This window comes from Eublepharis macularius, chromosome 3, assembly GCF_028583425.1.
Source record: "Eublepharis macularius isolate TG4126 chromosome 3, MPM_Emac_v1.0, whole genome shotgun sequence".
Classification (NCBI taxonomy): domain Eukaryota; kingdom Metazoa; phylum Chordata; class Lepidosauria; order Squamata; family Eublepharidae; genus Eublepharis; species Eublepharis macularius.
In genome coordinates this window covers 141,198,094-141,222,862 of record NC_072792.1, presented here as the reverse complement: position 1 = coordinate 141,222,862, position 24,769 = coordinate 141,198,094, and the positions used below count along the sequence as shown (strand labels likewise).

At 40.3% G+C, this 24,769-nt stretch overlaps 1 protein-coding gene across 3 annotated transcripts; it reads left to right on the top strand.

Annotated features, from left to right (window-relative positions):
- Nucleotides 1–5,481: 5,481 nt before the first annotated feature.
- Nucleotides 5,482–19,098, top strand: NFKBIZ (NFKB inhibitor zeta). 3 transcript variants are annotated; one of them, XM_054973293.1, is made up of 12 exons: nt 5,482–5,861; nt 9,856–9,998; nt 11,484–11,520; nt 11,613–11,719; nt 11,835–12,607; nt 12,928–13,033; nt 13,348–13,494; nt 14,214–14,277; nt 15,034–15,203; nt 15,960–16,070; nt 16,204–16,371; nt 17,087–19,098. In XM_054973293.1, the coding sequence occupies exons 1-12, from the start codon at nt 5,597–5,599 to the stop codon at nt 17,138–17,140; spliced, it is 2,145 nt and encodes a 714-aa protein (XP_054829268.1). In that variant the 5' UTR covers nt 5,482–5,596; the 3' UTR covers nt 17,141–19,098. The 3 variants fall into 3 exon arrangements, with proteins under 3 accessions (XP_054829268.1, XP_054829267.1, XP_054829266.1); XM_054973292.1 differs by having other exon boundaries at nt 5,482–5,870; nt 11,616–11,719; XM_054973291.1 differs by having other exon boundaries at nt 5,482–5,870.
- Nucleotides 19,099–24,769: the final 5,671 nt, after the last annotated feature.

The window sequence follows — 24,769 nt, the reverse complement described above, 5'->3', positions numbered from 1 at the left end:
AAATAAGGAATGGAGAACCCTGAACTCTTCTGAAGTATAGGATAAAAATGTACTAGATAGAAAGTCTTACATCAACCCTGGAACAGTGGTCAGTATCATTAGACCATCTTACAGATGGGAAGAGATGCTGAGAGAGACCAGGCTCTGTGGGAACAGGGTCTAAGAGTTCTGGTGTTGGCCAGAATACTTGCTGTCAGGCATGTAGAGTCACTGTATGTCCTCATAGCTCTTTACTCCTCACCACACTGGAGAAGGAGAAAGGTAGTGGAGAGAAACAGAAAGCACACATTACAACACTAGCAGAAAAAATGGCCAGAATGAGTGCATTCTTAGTTTCAGTCCAAAACTCAAAGTTTTGTTGAGATTGGTTATTTTCCCAAGATTAACAGACAGGGTGTATTTGGTTAAGTTTTTGATGACTTATACTCTAAATGTACATCCCTAGCTTGTAGGAATATTTACTGACTCAGAAATGGAAGGTATAGCACAGTAGTTAAGAGTATAAACTGAAATGCTGTAGTTTAAACCTTCACTCAGATGCATATTTACCCAGTGGTCTCTAGGAAAAACTTGGTCCGTCTCAGCAAGTCTTCAGAGATAGCAGAGATGATTGTATTTGGTGCACAGCATTTCTGCCAACTGCAATGCTGGCTCATTGGGTTGAGAAGGAGGATTTGAGTCCAGTGGCATCTTAGAGACCAACAAGGTTTTCAGAGTATAAGTTTTCAAGGGTCAACTCTCCCTTCTTCAGATACCAGAGGGCTTAAGAGGATTCTCATTACATATAACCAAAGGCGCAGTTTGCCTGAAGTGTTTTTGCAATTGAGTGTGATCCTGATGATAGAATTAGGCAAAATGCTTGCTTATATGACATGACAGAAGATGGACTGGGGAAGGGGCAGAGGCAGATGTATTTTGGTCTAGGCCTACTCCCATCTTCTAGGAAACCTACCACAGGCCTGGTTACTTCAGAGAAAGGGAAAAGCAACTCTGCTTCTTAGAAAAAGCCAAAGACTAGAGAGCCAGTCTTGTGTTGTGCTCCATTCTTTCCAGTACCCACCCTGTGATTAGGGTTGCCAGTTGGCTTCTCCCCCAAACCCAGATGGGGGTCCTGGCATTTACCCCCCCCCCCGGTCTAGTGTAACATCATCACTGGAACTCAAGAGGCCAGGTAGGCTGGCTGGCTGCTCCCCAAGTGCACACTGTGCAGCAGGCCAGGCAGGTGAGTAAGCAGTTCAGGCAAGGAGGGGGGCATGTGCTGTGCAGAAGGCCAGGAAGGTGAGTGGGCAAGCTGCTCCCCATGCATGTGGCAGGCCAGCCTGCTTGCCCCCCCCCCGACAGTCTAGCAAAAAAGGTCTGTCTGGGGGAAAAACCAGACACCTGGCAACCCTACCTGTGATATAGCATAGGCTTTCCAAAATCAGGAACAGCAGAAACAAAAATACCTTTTAGTAGAACCAGCCAAATTGACACAAAATATTGTGCGAGATTTTGAGCTCACCAGAACTCTTCTTCAGGCAGTGTTATAAGCATTAAAAGGATGAGAGGGGGAGGAAGCAGATTTTTCAGGCTGTGAAGTTACAACCTGATCTTACAAGCATTCTCTGTGAACTGTATGCCGGTACAAAGCTTAAATTTATTGCTGGAGTTAGGTTACAGCATATTATCTGAAAAGAGGCATTTTGATGGCATCTGCTGTTTGTCCACTCTTTGTCCACATTGGAAATTCAGAAACCAGCAGTAGTCCAACCACGTTCCTTTGAGATGCCAAATGAGACATATACCTTCTAGCAATAAAATTTCTCCCCACACACAGAGAGCAGCAAGGTGAGATGAGCCAAAGATCTTACTTAATAGCAATGTTCTGGAGAAGCTGATTATGTATGAATTCATCTGTTCACAGATGGTTTAGACATTGGGAGGAATGTATATTTTACTGAGCATGTGGGCAAGGGGATGTAATCCCTTCCTATCCTACACCTTTTCTTATACGATTAAATGTTCTCCAGCCATGCCTATAAGCTTGGCTGGAGAATCTCTTCTAATAGGAGATTCTTATCAGAAATCTGAAAAAATTATGACACAATCAAAACTGCCTCCAGATCTGCCCCTGCTTTTTCAATCTAGAATGGAATTTGCTACTCTAAAATTTTCCTGTCTCATAATTCCTCCCACTCAACGCACATGTTAAGACCATGGTTTAAAAAGGCAAAATCAACTGTAAGCTTTGATAATGAAGAATAATGTTTGAAAATACTTTTATGTGGAGAAAAAACAAAAAAACAAATCTAGTTTCTCATGTCCTTCAGCTGGAAATGGAGATGTGGTTCACCAGTTCTCACAACTTTAGGTTTGCCAAGTAAAATAACAGAAAAAGAATATAACTAGCAAATGCATATGTACAATTACAGCATAGGAATTCTTTTACTAGTACAGTCCCTGATTTGTTTCTACAGCTACACTTGTTGGTGTAGGGATCCCATTCCCCCAGTGGGGGTGGGGGATCCCCCACTTTCACCCTCCACCCCTGCCTCCACTTACCTGGTCGGTGGGGGAGGAAGGCCTCCTGGGCGTGCTCCCAGGGCAGGGCGACATCACTCCCGGGAATGACGTCATCACGTTGCCCCCAGAGTGCTCCTGCACTTTGCAGCAGGCCGATTTTGGCCCCACACAGGTCTATTTTGGCCAAAACTGCTACAAAGCGCATGCCTACCCCGTGTGATGACATCAGTTCCCAGAATACCTTTCCCCAGTATACTGCTGGGTGACAGTTTTGTGCATCAGATCAAGGTGTGATATTCAAAGTATGGCTATAACATAAACTAATATTATAGAGCTAGGACATTTGTTTATTTTCATACTCATTCCTAATATTGGGTTTCACTTTTCATTGCTGTAATGTACTGAACTGCCATTTAAGTAAGTTTTCTCCCATAACCCCAAGAGCTCCCTCCTTTATTCTGAGTATGAATGCCCATCCATCATGTGCATGGACATGATACTGTGCTAATATTATGAGTTTTTCAGGAATACTGGTGCAAAGAAATAAATGCAGTTTATATACAGTTTGTCTGTATGGCAAAGGCTTTCTTAAGCACTACTAGTTTCCATGATCACAGCACTTAGAGTGCCTTTTGAACTGAAACACGAGATAGCTGATAGTCACTGTTTTTACACCAACAATTAATCCAATAAACATGACCAAAGGATATCTATATTGCTTAAATCAGCAATTTTATCAGAGCATTTGGCACCCGTGGGTACTTGTACCTTTGAACTGATATTGTGATATTTGGCTAGACTTACCCTCAACTGCCAGACCAATCAAAAAAAGGGCCCTCAGATAAAGATTTGTCTTTGGTCTCCCCACATTTCAGAACACAAACAAGATGTTTGAGTGGAACAGGTATCCTCCAGCAGTACTCTGCATGTTTCCTGTCCTTATGTCAAGGGGGACCTGGTCTCTTAAATTATTGTACTCCTTTGTCCCCTTCTCTCAGCTGCCCTAGCTATTACTTATTATTGCTCACTGGAAATAAAGCATTGGAGTAAACAAGTCAAGGAGTGACTATTTTTGTTACTCATATTTTTTACTTTTTTTGAACTGCTGCTCAGCTGGAAAAGAGAATGAATACAAAGAATACAAAGAAAGAGAAGTTTTTTCCTTGGATGCTCCTCTAAACCAGTTCAAAGGTACTCAGAGATCCTTTCATGAAATCCCTCAGAATTGACATATGGGGAGAACTTGTTTGAATTACTGGCATGAAATGGTCCTAACTACAGCTTTAATCCCACAAGACAGATTGTACTATAAGACATTTAACTTGCTTTTACCCTTGTTGAAAACACCACTACCATCTCCAAGTCAAAAATTTCTGACAGAAAGCTAATGTGTTTCGGACACAGATTATAATATTCTTTTGGTGATTTGTATTTTCATATGCTCTTAATGTGAGGGGCACTTTCTAGTAACCCCCTCCCCCATTTCCATTCTGGGGTGGAAGTCACATACAGATTTGTACCATATACAGATTCAAAAGAGGCAGAAGGTAGGAAAGAGGGCAGAAGTTTGCCTACTGGCAAGCATCCCAAAGTTATTGTCTGTTACCAACAGAAATCCCTTTTAAAAAAAATTGGCAGACTTGGTGTCTAGTAACATTTACCTGACAGGAAAACAACCCAAAACATCTCCAATAGATGCTGCTTGCTCCGTCAGAATGTCAAGCAAAGTTTAACCTGTTAGTTTTATTTATTTATAAAGTATAAACCAGAAACACAAAAAAATCCTTCCAGAATCATACCATCAATTAATCAAGTCACCCTCTTTAACAAAGCCTAACTCCAGACTGTTGATCCTATTTAATTACTAAAATGAGAAATGTCAAGGTTTCTTTGAAATCACACCTCAAGAGAGTGAAAGGTCTTAAAACAAGAGTGAAATAATACTTACGCTCCTGGTACTAGTTTATTTACTTTTCACTTGAGACCTGCCATTGAAAACAGAGGCCAAGGTTCAGCCTCGCCTGCCATGCTAGCTTCTGAAGTAACTCTGCCCATACAGAAGCCAAATTATCAAGAGGGAAGCTCTTTCACCCTGTGGGTTGCATGGTTTCCTGAGGACTCTAAGCAGCAGCTCATGCACGATAATTTTTTTAAAAAACAAAACACGTGACACGTTGCTACAGATCAACCAAGCCTATCCGAGTCCACTGAAGTCGTCTGTATGTGCTCGGAGATAACTACTTTTAAAAAGATAACTTTCAGGTGGGTAGCCGTGTTGGTCTGTGTAATTAGAAGAGCAAAATCGGAGCACCTTAGAGACTAGATTTTCAAGCTTTCGAGAGTGAAAATTCCCTTCGACAGACTTTTTCTACTGGCATCTGAGGAAGGGAGCTTTGACTTTCGAAAGCTCATAACCTCGAAATCTAGTTACTGAACCCAGACTTTGCTTTTCTCCTTTTTAAAAGTAGCAACCGAATTCTCGTACGAATCTTTTCTTCTCAAGAGAAGACAGCAGGACCCTCTGACCGCTTCGTCGTTAGCGAGGGCCAAAGTTCTTGCTGACACCCGTTGAAATTATAGCCTTGCGTATTTTTATGGCTTGTTATTTGACTGCTGTTTTTCGCCTTGAGGATTTTATCGAAAGGCGAATTAATTCTCCTCCCTCCCTCTCAAGCGATCAATAAAGCCGCTTGCCTTCCAACCACCTGGCGCCCAGCGGCTCGGTCTCCTGCGCACGCGATGGCAGGCCGGCTTCGGCTTGCTTCGGGCTCGCCGGGTAGTCAGGGAGGAGGCGAGTCACGAGAGAGCCAAAGGGCGGCGAAAAGAAACCCGAGCGGTGCACTTACTGGAAGCCCGGCTTCTGGACCCACACCCCCGCCCCTCCCGCCGCCGGCAGCCGAGGACCTGCCCTGCCCAGGGCGTGGAGCTCCTATAAGAACCTCGGCAGCTGCCTCCGCCTCCCACTCCCTGGCCCTTTCCGCGTCTTTTTGCGAAGCCGGAGCCGCCTGCTGTGGCTCAGGTCAGCCTTCGTTTCAGGGTTGTAGCCGCCATTGCCGCCTCTAAGGCGCTTCACGGCCCTTGCGAGAGAGCAGCCATGATCGTGGACAGTAGCCGGGACGGGCTGTTGGACGGTGACTGCGGCGCCATGAGCAGCCCCCTTAACCTGGCCTTTTTCTACGGGGCCTCTCCCCGCTCCAGCGAGAGCAGCTGCTCGCCCAGCTACTCAGCTCCGGAGTCACCGGGGTCTGACTCGGAGTTCTCTGGTAGTGGCAGCAGCAGCAGCAGCAGCAGCAACGGCTCCCGCCGGAGTAGCGGCGAGGGTGGCAAGAGGCGTAACTCGAGGAGCGGAGCTCGCTCAGGTGGGCAAGGTACGGACGGAGGCCGGTGGCCCTGCAGTGAGCCTCGGGTGGAGGGATGTTCCCGGCGCCGTCGAACCGCGCGCGAATCTCAGCGCGGGGGGGGGGGGTAATGACGGGGCGCCTCGCCGAGCATTCTGCCACCACCGATTTTGCCACACCGGGAATGTGTGGCGAAGGGTTGCCAGCTTCAGCTTGTGAAATTCAAGTGGACTCTAATCCACGAAAGTTTATGCTGGAATAAAACGTTTTTAGTCTTTAAGGTGCCACACGGATCTTGTTGGTGTTTAGGGTGGCAAGTCAGGTGCATCGGTACAGGCTGGAGTGCGTGTGTGTGTTGGGGGGGCGGTTTAATGTTAACATCGTGCAAGAAATTGGAGTGGGTGCGCGCACAAATGGCAGAACATAGAATCTCTCAAAGTTAAAAAAACTAGTATTGGAAGAAAGATTCAAACTCTGTTCAGAGCGCGATGAGCTTTCCTTGAAAGGGAGCGTTTCGAAATGTGCATTCGTGCATCCCGCTTGAAAGCACCTGAACGCTACCCCCTCGTTCCACTGTCAGTCTGCTGCACATGTTCATACGTCTGCAAAATGGTAGAACCGTGGGGAAATGCTGTGGAGAATCAAGCTGCTTCTGGCTTCAAAGAAAGGAGAGGATTTTTGCTTTTTGTTTGTGTGTGTGATGAGCTTGCTGCCGAAAGATCTCCAAAACGTCCTGTCATTAACAGACTTGCTCAGATCCTGCAAACTGGAGGATGCAGCTTCTTCTATTGAGTCAACCCGATTCTCCAGGAAACTTCGCAATGCCTATGCCAGTCTCAATGTAGCCTTCATAGACATTGTTAAAAGGGGCACCTGTAGATTTGAGTTTACCGTGCCCCAAATGCACAGCTGCCATTGCATCTAAAAATAACTGTCTAAGAACATTTTTCTGCATTATGCTTTCCTGTGCAGAAAGCACTTTTATGTCAGAAATGGCGCGATGTTTGTGTGCATGTATTTAACTGTGCCAGTATATTCTGGGAAACTATATGCCCATAACATAAATTTTGCTCATATAGATCTAGAGTTAGCCATGTTAGTCTGTAGTAGCAAAAACAGAAAAGAGTCAAGTAGCACCTTTAAAACTAACCAACTTTACTGTAGCATAAGCTTTCAAGAATCACAGTTCTTCAGATGCATCTGAAGAAGAGAACTGTGATTCTCGAAAGCTTATGCTACAGTAAAGTTGGTTAGTCTTAAAGGTGCTACTGGACTCTTATAAATTTTGCTGCAAGTCACTTTGGATGTATATTGGTATGCATGGGGGAGAATTCTGTGTGTAGCAGTTTCGGCATCTCATGCTCATGTCTAAAGTGAGTCTGAGGCCTTGGGTATGTGTGACACTGGGAGTTCTGTGAATGGAGCTCCCAGCTTTTTCCCCCTTTACAAATCATGTACATGGGGTTTGATTTCAATAATGACTGTGGCTCAAGGGCAGGGAGAGTTAAGCCTCCCCACATGCACTACACCATTTTCCTGATCTGAAATAGCCCTGGGGGGGGGGGCTCTGTTTGTCCCACTGAGACTAGCATAGGGATACTGATGCGGACAAATAAAGGCACAGGGGAAAGGCTTAATCTTCCTTCCCCTTGTGCTACTGTCCTAATTGAAATCAAGTCCTGCCATGCATACTTTTTAAAGGAGTGGGGGGGGGGAACCACTGGGAGCTCCATTTACTGAACTTGCTGTGTCATTTGTAGATCTGTCCATTGGCAAACTCAAACTCATTGGCAAGCCTGTTTCATTTGCGCTACGTACTGTATTGAAATGTACTTGATACTGATTGTACTAATCTCATACTGTGTAATAATCCGCCTTGAGTCTCAGTGAGAAAGGAGGACTATAAATGACATAAATGAAATAAAATAAATGTGGCTGTGACTATGGTAACTTATTCAAGTTTGCCATGGTGGTGGTTGCTGAAGTGCCATCAGTTAATTCATGAATTCTGTTCAGGGGAACTGAAGCCTTGCAATTTTGGCATCTTAATTCAATTACTTTGGGATTCACCAGCACCATATGATATCAGGTTCATTGAGCATTAGCTAGAATTTGACAACATTTGACCATTAAGACACCATAGCGGTACCAATAATCCAAATTCTAAGTCTGGAGAGTTCAACAAACTTGTTCATCCTCTGTAATGAGAGTCTCTGTACTTGTTTTCTTCTTGGTTTGTGCATATGCAATAAGAGGCATTTACAAAAGTCTTGTCTATTCTGATTTAAAAAATAACTAGGTAAGGAAGAAGGGTAAGAGAAGGTTGGCTGAGTAAACATGCATTCATCTTATAAGACTTTGCTTTACAGTGATAGAATATAGTATTTGCTTTATACAGAATGATATTTGTTTTAGGTAATCAGTATTTACAGATAAATAAGTTGGATTTAAAAAGATACTTTACACATTATAGGACCTTGACACATTTACACAAAGGGGGGCATTGAAGCAGTCAAAATTCTTAAGACATTTGATGAGTATTAATATTAACACAAGATAGTTTTGTTGTTAAGACTTTTGAATTTTAAATCATTTTGTGAAAACAAAGCTTTTCAGTTCATTAAAATATTTCACCTCTAATCTGTACATCTCATTCTCTGGAGCCAACATAGTTTGTGTTCTTTCCTAATTTATATTTAGTATAGATAGCTTTAGTTATTCGAACAATATCTTTTGATGGATCTAGACCCCAAAGGAGGGAAACTTATTGCTAAAGTTACTATTTCTTACTCATTCCCTACAATGAAATACTTGCAACCAAGACTCTCCAAGCACTTCAAAAAGAATTCTTGGTTTCTTTGAACTTCCAAAATAAAAACATATTTTGCAGTATTTTCTCATGCCGAGTTTCTTTTGCAAGGCTCTCTAGCTGGAATGTCTAGTTTGTCATAATTTTGTTTTTCATTTTGGAATTCATCTTGTTGAGAGGAGAGCATTTAAAAAGGAACAGTAGGATATCTGGTGTATTTTTAAAAGATAGATATATTTTAGAACCTATTTTACTATAGGAACTGTTGTTCTGTATTTTAGAGTTCATTGTGGCTTTTATTTGCCATCCAAAACCCCTGTATTTTTATCAATATACAATATATACATATTAATATAATGAAGATTTTTTAAAAACAGCCATGTATATTTTTTTTCAAGGAAACTGCCTTCCTCTTTACAATAGTCTTTGCTTTCTTAAATTGTATCTCTCAAGTTGGAGATTTTTGATTAACTAAGAGTATTTTAGGTAACCTGCTAAAATTTGTAAGCAAAAAAATAATTAGTCCTTGAATAGGGAACTTTTTTCCCTCTAGTCAGAAATTCCAGTTTCATGGTAACTAGAGGTTTCATCATAGCATTAAAATCATTTTAATATTGCTTAGACAGTAATACTTCTGGTATGCAAGGCTTGTTTGAGGTTTTTGTACTTTTTAAAATGAAGTCACAACTTCTCTGTTGGACTCTCTGGCATCATTGCTTCCTCATTTCACTTCTGGTTTTTGACCTTCAAATCTGAACGTATTTAAAGAGATTATGACAGTGTAGAATGTAATATCTTAAGTACGTCGTTTTGGTTGACACTTTTTCTTATTTTGGATAAGCAGTTTCATTATGGAGGTGACAGGCGCAAGTAGCTCTGAAAACTCATTCACATAATCTTATAATATTGCTAATGATATGTGACTAAAGATTCTCCCACTAACAAATCTGGTGAAGAGATAGAGAAATGCATGGAAATTGCTGTATATTTGTGAGCTTGAAGTTGTCAGATATCCTTTTTACTTCTGGAATGCTGGTAATGACGTTTTATGTATTTTGCTTTATTAGTCAAGGCAGTAGCTGTGTTTCTTGACTGCAAGAATTCGGCACCAATAATTTCCCATAGATGTTTTCCCTTTACAAAACTGTAGTGTCTAGTTTATCGATTGTGTCAATACTTTATTCTCTTTTGTTTGCTGCTCCACAGTGGAACAACACATGGGGGGAGGAAAGCAACAAAGAGGACCTTTCCAAGGTGTTCGCGTGAAAAACTCTGTGAAAGAACTGTTGTTGCACATTAGAAGCAGCAAACAGATGTCATCAGATCACGGTGCTGATGAATTATTAAAGGTGGGTGGTTGATTTTTATAATCTATTTTTATTAGAAAATTGCTGCCTCTTCTTTAGAATTATCAGTAACTTACAGCTTTATACAATGTATAGTTAACATATGGAATTCATTACCGGAAAATGTTTATGAGGTCTAGATCCATCATTGTAAATGAGTTAAAACTGAAAGCTCTTAATTGAAAGATACACATCTGATTGGCAGATGCTGGAGACATAGCAGCACTATGCGCTGCCTTTTGCACTTCACAGAACAGCATTTTGGAAATTGTTGGAAGGGCTGAATACTTGCTAAGATATTCATAAACTTTAGCCGTTCTGTATTTTGTGAGTTAGTGCAAAGCAGTGACTCTTCATAGATTTAGTATAGAACAGAGCTGCGGACAAAGCAGCACGTACATTCCTAAACATTTTGTGTAAGAATATCTGCCTGTACTAACATAATTCTGTGTACCTACTGCCCATTTAGGAATATTTATTTATTTGATTTATTTACATTATTTATGGTCCATTATATATTTATTTACGTTTATTTATAGTCCACTTTTTTCACTGAGACTCAAGGTGAATTAATAAGAGGGGTCCATGCATATAAATATTTTTATATCCCCATGTTTGCTTTCAAAGAATGAGTTGTGTGGATGGGATATAAAAATGATGTATGTGGACATTTTTATGTCTCCTTAGTTTAGTGCAGGCTTACATTTAAAAATCTGAAAATGTGTAGTAGTATAACTGGTGGCTGAAGGAAGGCAAGGTTCTATAAAAAAAAAAAGTGTAAGAACCGCCAGTTGGATAAAATCATTTTCATATGGATAAAATCAATTTCCAGAAGTTAATTATACACATGTAAACTTTTCAGCCTGCTATTGATAATGCTGGTGAGATACTTGGATCACCAGCTGTAAAAGTTACTTGCTTGCCATATTTTTATGGAAGTTTTCTTTATCATTTAGCTTTTTTTTCAATTTTTGCTGAAAATGTTTGTTAAAGTAAATGTAAATGTAACAGGACAAGATGGAAACCCTAGTAGAGTTTTACATAGTAGAGTAGTACATTTTTATCCTGCCCTTCTTTCAAGGAGCTCAGGGCAGCATATATCATTCTTCCCTCCATTTTATCCTTGCATCAACACCATGGTAGGCTAAGCTGAGACAGAGGTAAAGTACACAGTTCGTTTCGTGGCAGATTTGAACCCAGATCTGAGTCTGACAAAATAAAGTGAGTTATGGGGAAGGATCAGTACAGTTCTTTTTGAAAGCTACAAGTTACAACAATGGAGTACTCTTCTTCCTCCTAACTGCCTGTAGAATGTACTTTTCTATACATTTTGGATTGGATATAATCTTCACAGGTACAGAAATACAATGTATGCTAAATTATCTTTAGAAAAAAGAATATCACTTTTTAAAACTGTTTAAGAAATGGGGAGACTGTTTTCACTACAGTAAATGTAATAGTACTAATTTGTAACCCTTTTAAAAATAGGCACAAGGAGGAACAGTGAATTATGACCCATATTCAGGTATACTATTCTTATTCCCTTGAAATAATATTTGTACTTAGAGCAGTGAAATGTAGACGATTGAGGAAGCTTAGCTTTTTTCTTTCTTTCAGTAGAGTTGAAGAACATATTGAGTAATGATAGGAAAAGAAAAGCTCATGAATCTCTTTCTGATGGATCCTGCTATAAAAGAGCAGCTGCTTTCCAGCCTCATCTCTTGGTAAGTATTTTTATGATGTTTTTATGTTGTTCACATTGAAATATGTTTTTTCACCTGCCTTATGTGACAGGGCGTGATCCGCTTAGTTTAAAAATGTGTATGTACTATCTTTTAGACACCTCCACAGACACCTACATCAATGGATAACAACATGGAAGATACTCAAACAAATGATCCCAAACAAGACAGCAGCTGTGACATGCTGCAGAACATTATCAATATTAAGAATGAATCCAGCCCTGTTTCTCTGAACACAGTGCAAGTTAACTGGCTTCACTCAATAACTAATTCTAATTCACCACAGGAGCAATATCAAGAAATTGCAGGAACACAGTCTTTCTCACCTCCTCAGAAGTACCAAATGTTTCAAGGAAACAGTCACTCTCAAATGTTGGAACCATCCCAGAATTACCAGTTTTCTCCCACACAGCCCCAGGATTTGCCACAGCACTACAGCCAGAATCCATTGTTGGAATACCGACCACATTCTGCAAGCAGCCAGTCTTCTGACTATCAGCAAAATGTTTTTGAAAGCCAGGAAATTCAGTATTGCTCTACCCAAAGTTTTGCTGCTCTCTTAAGTGATACAGAAGGGCTAGACAACCTCTCTGCTTCCCTCTGTCAGCCTTTGCCAGGAGGCCACCAACAAACAGATACTGGTAGCCACCCTCAGAACTGTAGCCTGCTATCAAATAATACCTGCAGTAGTCTTGAGGACCATGGCTTATCACTGGCTTCTTCAAATATTTCCACACAACACCAGAGTATTGCTGGAAACACAGCACAGCTGGGCAAATCATTTTTCCAGTGGCAAGTGGAACAGGAAGAAAACAAATTGGCCAACATTTCACATGATCAAATCCTTGCCAAAGATGCAGATGGCGACACGTGAGTATTCTTCCCATGTTAATTACTTCTGGAATGGAGATTCTGTGCTGAAAGCAAGATGTACACCTCTTGAGAATGTTCTTATATTGAAAATGAAGCACTCAGTGTTGCATTCAAATTAAACATCATACAAACCTCAGTACACTCCTAAATACCATGGAGCAAAATAGAATACTTTGGTATAACTAACTTTGGTAGACCCTGCAGCCTGCAAATTCTATGATTTGCTTTTTAAAAAAAATCTCTATGGACAATATCTTAAAATTTGTGCTTTTTTAATATTGCAAGAAATATACAATATGGTGTATATTTCCTCACAGGTTCCTCCACATTGCTGTTGCCCAGGGACGACGGGCAGTTTCCTATGTATTGGCGAGAAAGATGGCAGCCCTACACATGCTTGATATTAAGGAGCACAATGGCCAGGTGATATGCTCAGCATAACATGCTTTTAATGTGTGTCCTTGAATATAGCGTTCATTTCCAGGACTTGTACAAAGTATTCTGGAATGTCTGTTTAATATTAATCTTGAATGTTGGCACACTGGCTAATAATTAACTGCGAGTTCTTCAGAAGTCCACAGGCTAATCTGCAGTTCCTTAAAGAGCTGCATGCTGAAATGGGTTGTGCCTTTGGACATATCCACAGATACTTTATTATGGTTGGGTATATTTTTTTTTAAATTGCTATTTCCTGGTAACATTTATATGACCAATATGTCATCTGCTTCTCATTATAGAGTGCCCTGCAGGTAGCTGTGGCTGCAAACCAGCATCTTATTGTTCATGACTTGGTTAGTCTTGGGGCACAAGTGAATACTACAGACTGCTGGGGTAGAACCCCCTTGCATGTATGTGCTGAAAAAGGCCATGCACAAGTCCTTCAGGTAAGCCTTCTGAGCAAATTCTAAAACTATTACTTTTACTGTTCATAATATCAATGTAGTATCATATGCTGAAACTGGTCATTATACTCTTTAAGGTTACTTAAAGTGTTTGGGCCAGTAGCAATAGTAGGGATACAGCGGCTTTGTGAAAAACTGTTCAAGGATGGTAGCTTGCTACTTATTACAATCCATAACTCATGCATAACTCATGTCACTGTCCCCCTACTCCATTCACGTGAAAATCTTCTTATCCTGCACTCAGTAGGAGAGGACATTGCTGGTTACCTGGAGGTGACCGTTATTTGCCAAGGGTGTCAGGGCAAGTGATAAAATTCATTAGAAAGCTGTAGACTTTTGTGCCCAAGGTAAGGGTAGTAAACAAGTAAGCATTAGAGCAGTGTAATTATTTTCTCTTTCTACTAATTGGAGGAAAGTGCTCTCTAGAAACTTAGGAAAGGCTTGCATCTTGCTAACAAAAATTACTGGTTTTCACAACATTGTGAAGACTGTTCATACAGGAGGAGATGCTGTTTTTCAGAGTCTTCATACTAATACACTGTAGGTCCAGCAGGAAATCACTGCTATATATTTTATGAAGGAGTCTGTTTTATGCATGAACAGTCTTTGTAAATTCTAAAAAAGATGCTATGGAGGTTTTGGTATATTCAATGCGGTGTATATTTGGGTGGCATTAATCCATTCTTTCACTTCTTCGGCAGGCAATCCAGAAAGGAGCCATTGTAAGTGATCAATATGTGGACTTGGAGGCAACCAACTATGATGGTGAGCAATTAACAGTCCTTCATTCTGTCTTGGATTATGAGAAAAAAACTATTATGTGAACGCATACACAACTTTTTTCACTTCTGATTCTTGGGTATCTGCATGGCTTGCCATTTAGTAGAAGCGTTTCACTATTGTTAATTACATCTATTGTTAAATAAGTGACATTTGAAACAGGTCCTGATGGCAATTCAGTTTTCTAATTTCCTTGAGCTTGTGCAGTATTGATTCTTGTTTGGTCCTTCATTAGATGGCTACTATGCAGTCAACCAAGTTATAAATCCACTGCTCTGGAAATCCGAGACTGCTGAAGAGTAGATTAGCAGAATCCTTGCATTCTGCAGTGTAGACCTAAGAAATTAGGATGTCACTGGCAAGTGAGAAATTGTTAATCAGCTATTAAACTTACTGAGAATGTTTTTCTCTCTGTTTGCGGTCTTTATAGAAAGACCAGAGCTATATTCTTGTTAGATAATGAGCAAAGAATAAAATCATAGGCTGCTAACAGAACCTATGCTAAATTTAAAATCCATGAACAGAAAAATAATTTAAAAACAGGCTCTTCCTCTACTGTACAGTTAAGAAACCAAGGAAGAGGTTAAAATTCTTAATTGCATTGCAAACCAAAAGAAGCCAGAGCCTGGCTATAAATTTCAGAATTAGTATTTCTGAATCAGTCAAGGCATTGGAGAAGGCAATCAAGTTTTTTTTACTTTTGGCGGTTTGTTTTAGTTACTGGTGTGTTTTTGTTTTAAGGTCTGACAGCATTGCACTGTGCGGTAGTGGTCCACAATGCTATAGTACATGAGCTACAGAGCCAGCAGTCACCCCACACTCCTGAGGTCCAGGAACTGAGGTTGAGAAGTAAGAGGCTGGCAGACACAATCAAATTTCTAATCCAGATGGGGGCCTCTGTTGAAGCCAGAGTAAGTAGTGCCAGGAAATATGACAAGAGGCTCTGAGTTGTTTCTTGTAGCTGATTCAGATGCAACTTTCTCTCAGCAGTGTTTGATCTGAGAATTGCTTGCAATTCTGCAAACTTGGGGGAGACATAAGATACGAAGTTGTTACACACTCGCCTCATCTATTCAGATGCTTATTTACCACATTCCAGTGTCAAATGATCTGTGTTACTTTGTGCTAGCATGATTGTCCCATTAAAATCAATAGAACTAAAATAACAGTTAAATCATTCATGGTATAGTTCTTAGCCTGCTTATTTGAAAGTAAATCACATGCATGTGATTGGGCTGCAGGTTCCACTAATTTCAGTGGGACTTGGTCATGGCTGACACTGAATTATGCAGACACAATTATAAATGTAACAGGAAATTGCATGTGAGGATTTCTTGGAGGTGGTGGTGGAGTATAGGTTCACTTCCCTTTGTTTTAATAATTCCAGAATCATTGTGGCCAAACATATAAAACTGTTAGATGGAAGTCCCACCATAGTCTTAAATGTTTGAGTAGCCTCAGAAATGCTGCTTGTGAGATTCAGTTTCCATCTCTAAATAGGAAATATTAGAGCTCTTCTTGATAGTATTGCAAGAACCAAGAAAAAAAAAGTTACGAATACTCAGTGTGTTAATGCAAGAAGAGTGATTTCATGGGTTTTGATCCTGCATTGTGCAGTGGTTGGGTGTTAAGTGTGGAAAATCAACTGGCCATTTGTTTTTGTATAGGATCGTAAAAGTGGCCGCTCAGCCCTTCACTTGGCTGCTGAAGAAGCAAATGTGGAACTCCTTCGTCTATTTTTAGAATTGCCCACCTGCCTTTCTTTCATCAATGCAAAAGTATGTGAACTTTAGGCAATAATAATATAAAAAGGATGCATTTACTTGAATGTGTACCAGCTTCCATGCATAAATCACTCTGTCTTCCTTGTTTTTGTTGGAACTGATGGTGTCCATCTCTTGCCTCAACCAGGCTTACAATGGTAATACAGCACTCCATGTAGCTGCCAGTTTGCAGCATCGGATGAGTCAGCTGGATGCAGTTCGGTTGTTGATGAGAAAAGGAGCTGATCCAAGTGCCAGAAACTTGGAGAATGAGCAGCCAGTTCACTTGGTTCCTGATGGCCCTGTAGGAGTTGAGGTAAGAGGCCAATATATTTGAGTTCATGGCTTAAAATAGGATGGGTGGTGAGTTCTCTTTCTCTTTGTTGAATGTGTACCAGTGGATTGTTAGCCCCCAAAGCTGTTGAATTTCCTTATTGTTAGTAGAAAAATGTTTTAGTTGCTCTTCAGGATGTTGGATTCTGATATCCCCCCCTCCCCTTTTTTTTTTTTAGGAACCACTTAGTGAACAGTTAATTTAGTGGACCCACATTGACTTCACTGGATTAACTCCTGATTGAATCTTCTCGGTGTAGTGACATGGGCTTTGGAACCTATGAACAAGTTCTGATTGCTCTAGATAGTCTGAACCATAGAGAGAGCTTCCTCTTACACTAGCATTTTTGTTTCCACAATGGCTAATTGCAAACCATTAATCTTTTGTGAACACTTTGTAGCACATTATCTAGGTCAAATGGAACTTGTTTGTAAGGATCCAAGCCATGGTTTTTATATGATCAGACTGGATTTAGGAACCTAGGAACACTTTCAGTTTTCATTTCACTTCCCTTTGTACACTTTTTTGAACTTCTCTTGATATGTTTGTGTCATCCTAAACCTAAATATTTTACTTGGAAGTAGGCCTCACTGAGGTTAGTGAGATATATTACTTAGTTGGTGTATTTAGGGTTGTTGTGTGTGTTCATAATGTCAAAAAGGGTGGACCTTGATTGTCCCTCTCTCTTGTTCTTCAGATAAGACGTATCTTGAAGGGGAAGACGGTTCAGCAGAGATCATCAGTCTACTAAGCTCCATGAATACCGACGACTTATACTCACTGTCAGTTAGGCAGTCCTAATGTAACTGTAAATAGACCATTTGTCCCATTGAGGCAAATGTTAGTTGTTTCTATGAAACAAACATATTTTGTTCACTATTATATAGTGGGTTAATGACAATTCTTCTGAACAGATGGGAATTTTCATACCCAGGTATTCTGGATCGTCATCTGAATTCAGTTTTGCAGTTATGGCGAAATAACTAACTTACAACCATGGTGTAACAAATGTCAATTAAGAATAATTGTGATACTTCTATAAAAGAAATGTAAAATGCTCTACAAGATGTTTATGAACTGAAATACAAACTTTTAAGAATACTAACGTGATTTTACTGGAAAAATTATATAGTTTTTTCTGCTTAAATCATGCTACATAACTTTAGTTTTTGAATTCTAATAATATGCTGATGTTAAAGGATTTTGAGTTTTTAGAATTATATTAGATTTATAACAATTGAATGCCACTTCGAGTACGTGTACAAATGGAATAAGATTTTATGGGGCACACTTAATATACTGATTTTGAGGGGGGGCATTTCTCTCTGCAGTTTTTGTTGGTCACAGAAAAACTCATGAAAATTATTTGGCTGTATGGTATTTATCCTTTCTAAAACTATTTAGCTTTCAGTTGATTGGAACAATGTTTGACATTTACCATAAATCCACTTATTCTCAGATTCTCTTACATATGCTTCAGTGAACAGAAATTAGAAAGCTTTAAAGGTGGTTTAAAGTTACCTGTTCATTTTGCATTTAAGAGGAGAAAGGAGCAGAAATGTACTGGTTAAAAGTTTGAGGGTGACATCAAGGCACCCAGGATGGTGGAATCCCAAGCAGGTTGTGAAGAACTCCAAAACGACCTCTCCACACTGTATGCATAGCCAATAAAATGGCAAATAGGGTTTACTGTAGATAGGTATTAGTGATGAATACTTTTAGGGGGGAGCGCGGGGATAAAATCTCAACATTACAAATGCCAGCTTCCCTGAGGATTTGGACTGGTTTTGGAATGTTTTCAGGGTTGTGTATGGATTAATGAAAATAACAACTCTGTATTAGCAATGGAGAAGTTCTGTGTTACAGATTGTTAGGAAAGCAGTTGAAACAAAAACAGCCATTATTGTGATATCATTACAAAATAGGTAGTGAGGCTACACTGAATGTAAGGAGAGAGAAAAGAAAAATACTTCTTCATGCATTGCATAATATATTTATGAGATTCACAACAAGCTGTTGTGATGATTAACAGCTTGGCTTTAAAAAGGAATTTGACAACATTCCTAGAATCAATGGCCATGATAACCTAATTAAGCCTCCGTCTTGTCTTCGGAGGCAGTGTACCTCTTAATACAAGTCTCTGGGGGGATGCACAAAAGGCTACTGCCACAAATCTCGGCTTGTGAGCTTGCTGGAAGAATTTGGCTGTAGAAAAAAGGATGTTTGACTAGTTGGAGCCATCTGATCTAGCAGATCTCATGTTTTTATGCTGAACTTATCTCTCTGTTCTTGAATTGAGAAGAAATATTTCTCAGGGCTTTGCAAAAGTTTAGGTATATTGTATTACTTTACCTTATAGGTATAGTAGGCTGTCAAGTTTTAATGTTTCAAGACAGGTAGCTTATTTTTTTGCCAGAGTTTTACTTGTATTTCAAAGAATGTAAATAGAATGTATCAAACAACTATATAGTCCTTTCTGTCTCAGTAAAATGTTTCCAAATTTAGTCTGATTGTATATTTTCCTTTGGAGTTATTCTTCTGTATTGTACATTCTTTGCTATAGTAAATTTGATCATATTGTTTGACCAAAAAGTATGTCTTGTAGACAATTAATCAGTGAGATTGTACCTCTAAATATCAAAGCAGTGCTTATTCTTGTAATATTAAATACGAAGTTGGAAATAAACTTGTTTAGTCAATAACAGTGAAGGTCTGTGGTTTGTCTAATTTCTTAACCAAGGTGATTTTGCAAGTGTTGCATAGGATTTCTTTTTTTTGTTTGACACAATATACCAGTGACTTTAAACTGCATATGGTCATCAGGGCTGTATAAGATTCATCAGTGAACAATAGGATTTGAGACCAGTGGCTTCTCAGAGATCAAGATTTTCAAGGTGTAAGCTCTCGAGAGTCAGAGTTCCCTTCTTCAGACGCCTGAAACTATTCTGCAGTGAGTGTTCAGTAGGGAATGAAACCAGGGAAGAGCATCCTTCCTCTACCTTCCATCAGCAGAAAAGCACTAGGATGCAACCCTTACTTGATGTTTGGCCAAGACAGGTGAAGGGTGTATCACCTGACAAGATTATGAAGCAAAGCTTTTGATTGATTGCATTTATGATGAGACGAGATCCATGTCTATCATGTCCTCCATTTCTATGATGCGAATGCCCCTAGTTCAAATTTCATTTTAGCTATGAGCTGCCTGAATGGCTTTATGTGTGCTGCTATTTCTTAAGTCGAGCCCCTACCCTACATCTGGCTAGCTTTGCAGTAGTGTTATAAAAATTACTGTGGTCATAAAATGGATATTTTAATGTCAGCTTCAAGTTCCCTCCTTTTCCCTTGGCATCGTACAACTGCCTCATTTCTCCTGTCCAGCAACTTATTTATTCTGGTGAGTATGTGATGTGCGGGTCAATGTCTGCGTAGCTGAATTAATTGTGGAACACCTGTGTGCAAATCAGAATATTGATGTTTAATGCAAATAACTGGTAAGAGGAAGCGGATTGGCCTACAGTCTCTAACTGTTGCCATACCTCTAACAACCTCGCATGGTTTCCCCCCATTGCAGTTATTAGGGGGAAGAGGCATTCTGGACATTCCATTCATTTTCCAGTGGTACCTTCCACCTATCTATGGCTTGGAAGTAGTTCAGGAAGAAACAAAAGATGTGCAGACATCAGGCCCATAGCTACAGAGAGCAACTGAACCTCAGTCCAGACAAAAGTGAGGTGTTACTTGTCAGTGACAAAACTGCTTGTGGACTGAAGAATCAGCTTCTGCTGAAGGGGGTTTCAGTACCCTTGAAGGAACAGGTTCCTGGCTTGAGTAAGGCCGGATGCTGGCCTACAGTCTGTGGCATGTAGCCCCTTTTATTAGCATCAGCTGATATGCCAGCTATGACTGTTCCATGATAAGCGTCATCTGGCTGCAGTGATCCATGCTTTGATTACAGTAATGTCCTTTATGTGGGTCTGCCTTTGAAAATGATACAGAACCTTCCGTTTGTCCCAAATGCAGCAGCCAGGCTATTGTCAGGTGGGATACTGGGGTCTTATGACCCCAATACTGAAAGTCCTGCACTGGCTGTCCCATTTGTTTCCAGGCTAATTTAGTGTGCTGATTCTTATCTTTAAAGTCCTAAATAGTTTTGGGCCTAGATGTTTGAAGAGCTGCCTGCTTCTGTATTGTCCGGCACATTAGTTAAGATCTGCCTTAGTTACAAACCGTACTCTCTGTGGCTGTGCTGTCAGAGGTGAGGCAGGTGGCAGCCAGAGATAGATTTCCCCCCCACTCCCCCAGTACTGGCAACTTGCTTGTGGGACGCCCTTCTCCATGAGTCTTGCCTAGTGCCTACCTGACTTTCTTTTAGGTGCCAGACCAAAACATTCCCCCCCCCCCCAGACTTTTAACTAAGGGCTTGACCTTTTAAGGAGCTGCTTACATGGATCCTTTTGAGAAGGACTATTTTAGTCTGGAAACTCTCATTTTAAGCTGTCAGTGTTCTGTTTTTATGGTTATGTTTTTATCCTGGGGTGTTTGTGGTTAATTTATTTTCTTATAATTCACCATATATATAAATATGCAATGCTGGGAGCTGCAGGACTTCTCATTGCCACCCCTTAAACTTGAAAATAAAATCAAAGCAAAAATAGTTCTATAGGATGATATCCAATAAATTCAAAATAAAATGAATAGGTGGTATTAGTTCTGTTCTAAAATGAAGAAATTTTTCAATTATATTTCTGACTTGATTATAAGGAACAGATGTATACAGAGAGTTGACATCCATAGTAAGCAAACGTATTATCCTCAACATGCATGCCCTCTATCTGTTGGATAAAATGAGTAGAATGAAGAAAGGAAGAATTTTTTAACCAAAAGTTCTAAGAATGAATTAACAAATTGAGCCAATAGATTCTGTATCTGAGATTATAAGTCTACCAGGTAGATGGAAACACTTATGGATTTTGGAAATATATAAAATACTGGAACCCCCCCCTATCCCTTATGAGAAAGGAAGCAGTAAAACTATTAATATATCCTAAAGACAAGGCTTAGTTCCTGTACTGTAATTTTTATGATGAATTTAATCTCAGACATAGGGTCTTTAGTTCTCTGAATCACCAAATTGGTGATATATATCATGAAAACAGTTTTTTTAAATCTAAAAGTAAAATGGCACCTCCTTTATCTACTGAATTAATAATAATCTATTTCAGCTAATTCATCCAAAACTTACACTGTTTTCTCTGTCAGCACATTCCGGTTTTTGGATATTCCTCATAACTACCTTCTCGTGTGTAGAAATGCTAGGATTATTTATACAAGGTGTATATAATGATTTTAGTCTAAAAGGCTTATTGGACACATTAGAAGATGGACCAAACATACGCCTTAAATTGATCAGCCATATTAATTTGAATAAATCAATCCTAGTTTGAAAAGCATTATAGGAGTTGGCACTAATGATAAGCCCTTGTTTCATAGTGACTTCTGTACTGCACTCAATTCATATGAGGATAGATTCACCACTAAATCCTTCGCTTCCTGGGATTTGACCATCCTTGATGGTCCTTGACCATCTCAGGGTGGAAATATACATTTCTAAGTACCTAGGGACGCTCAAGTGAGCTTCATTTTATGTGTTCCCTCTCCCATTTCCCATGCACTCGCTTGCACAGTCACACTTCCATTTGCTCCATGTGAGTACATTCATGCATTGGATACCAGTTCCTCCTTGACAGCTGAAAGTATCTCATTTATTGTGAGTCACCATTTTTTCCTTCTGATAACAATGTGGTTTGAAATTGATGCAAACTGTTGCATTACATTTCTATAAAGAAATATCTCTGGCCACGCCTCTCTTGGCTACCCTTGTAGGTAATCTTTGACAAGGAAATTCTCTGTTTAGACTGCCAAAACCCCAGTTTTCCCCACCTCCCACATCCATTAATTGAAATGCAGATCTTGACACTTTCTCACACCTTAAATGCAAATCAGCAAGTCAAAGGAGCCTACAGGATTTGTTCTTGCAGTAAAAACAGAGCTCTGCCCTCTGGACTTATTTGCAGATGCAACCACACCAAGGGAGCTTCCATGAAAGTGGCATGCACATGTGCCAAGCAAGACACAGCCTGCACGTGAATTGAAGACCACACATAAAATCTTGCACTTGAGCATCCCCAGGTACTTAGTAACGTGTATTTCCACTCTGTGGGCCAAACTACAAGTGACGAATGACACTTGAATGGCAAGTGTATTTCTCCCTGTTCACTTGCCCTCCACTTGCTCGCCACTCGATCCACTTGCCGTTCAAGTGTCATTCGTCACTTGTAGCTTGGCCCTCAGTCTCACAGAACGTTTGGAGAGTGGAGGCTGGTCCAAAAAAACCTCTGATAAAATTCCTCACCAATAGATTTGGATAGAGAGATACAGAGTTGGGTGTCATCCGCATACTGATGACATTCTATTCCAAAACTATGAATGATTTCTCCTAAAGGCATGGGGGATAAACTTGCACTCTGTGGGAACACTGCAAGACTCCTCCCGCACCAAAGGTCCTGGTTTCTGATGGCAACCCTATGAGTCTAACCCACAAGAAACAAATTAACAACAACAACATTTGATTTTTATACCGCCCTTCAGGATGACTTAACAACCACTCTGAGCAGTTTACAAAATATGCTATTATTATCCTCACAACAAAACACCCTGGAGATGGGTGGGGCTGAGAGAGCTAGAAGCTGTGACTAACCCAAAGTCACCCAGCTGGCTTCAAGCGGAGGAGTGAGGAGTCAAACACAGTTCTCCAGATTAGAGTCCCACGCTCTTAACCACTACACCAAACCAGTCCAAGGCCCATCTTCTGATGCCTACTTCTGCCCCTAAATGCCTCAATAGGGTGGCCATGATCTACTGTTTCAAAGGCTGCAGATAAATCCAAGAGGAGCAATAAAGAAGCATGGTCTTTGTCTACATTTAAATGGAGTTTATCAACTAAAATCACCAGTCTCTGTCTCATAGCATTGTCTCTGTTTCATAGCATTGTTTAAGCCAAAGTTTCACCAGTCGGATAGTATGATGTAAGATTGCCAATAATATTGTTTGGGAAATATCAGTTAATGTGGAAGGGACAGGTGATATTTTAGTCAGGAGATATTTTACGCAAGGGTGCGGGTGGAGGAAAGAACAGAGCGATTGACCTTATATTCCCCCTCCACCTATCAGTTCTGGCAGATCTACATTGTGCTTGAGATTTTTTTATTCATTTATGCACTGCAAGACCTTCTAAAAACTCTGGCCTTGGCATCTGTCAACAATGCATCTGAGTAGATATTTTAGTACAGCTGACATACTTTGAAAAATACCTTATAGTGTAGTGGTGGGGAAATACCAAATGTCTTACTGTGCTTCCCTTTGAAAGAGGGAATCCTTTTCTTACTTAATATATGAGGAAAACACCACAAGCTATAAATAAACATTTGCCTTGTACTTATTCTCCAACAAGAGAAGCAATTTCAGTTCTATTTTTTTGGGGGGGGGGAGGGAGTGCTGCTCTCTTTTAATTGATAATGCAACTATTTGATCTCACTGGCATGAAGTCAAATACCATGTTAGTTTTTCTCCAAGTGAGAGAATCTTAACAGCCTAAATACATGTTACATTTCTCCCTAGTTCTTCACTTCATTATCGGATATGTGCTGTGTGAGAGCCATGCTGACCTGCATAGCAGTGACTTTTTCCTAATGTTAAAAAAAATTCATTGTAACTTAGAGAAAATCCCTTACAGTACACAATGAACTTCTGCTATCACTTCTAGTGACCCCTACATGGTGGCTTTCTCATGCTCACCAGTCCTCCAATGTACAGAACCAGAGCATATGACAGAGAAATGAAGGCTCCTGAAACATATGCATGTGTCAGCTGAAACTTACAGAGTTGCCAGCCTCCAGGTGGCAGTTGGAGATCTCCCAGAATTACCACTGCTTTGCAGACTACAGAGATCAGTTCTCCTGGAAAAATGGCTACATTGGATGGCGGATTCTATGGCCTTATAAACTGCGGAGGTCCCTCACCAAGACCCACCCTCCCGAGACCACCTCCAAATCTCTAAAAATTTTCCAGTCTGGAGTTGGCAACTCTAACCATGGCCCTCAGTTCCCCAGGAATTTCCCAAGCCAAAGCTGGCACCCCTGGAAAGAGATTTTAGCACTCTTATCTGTAGGGTTGCCAGGTCAACCTATTTTCATTCCAGGGGTGGAGTGCCAGGCAGGAGGAGGAGCACTGGTTCTTCCTGTGTGTGCACACAAAATGTAGGCACACTTCATGATACTTGGAAGGATGTGACTTCTGGTTCAAACCAGAAATGATAGTATTT

Bases quoted from the DNA above. Each gene is read 5' to 3' on its own strand.
- NFKBIZ (XM_054973291.1), top strand. From the start codon at position 5,597: ATGATCGTGGACAGTAGCCGGGACGGGCTGTTGGACGGTGACTGCGGC. The intron at 13,034-13,347 runs GTGATATGCTCA...TTCTCATTATAG, and splicing joins TTAAGGAGCACAATGGCCAG to AGTGCCCTGCAGGTAGCTGT. The intron at 16,372-17,086 runs GTAAGAGGCCAA...CTTGTTCTTCAG, and splicing joins ATGGCCCTGTAGGAGTTGAG to ATAAGACGTATCTTGAAGGG.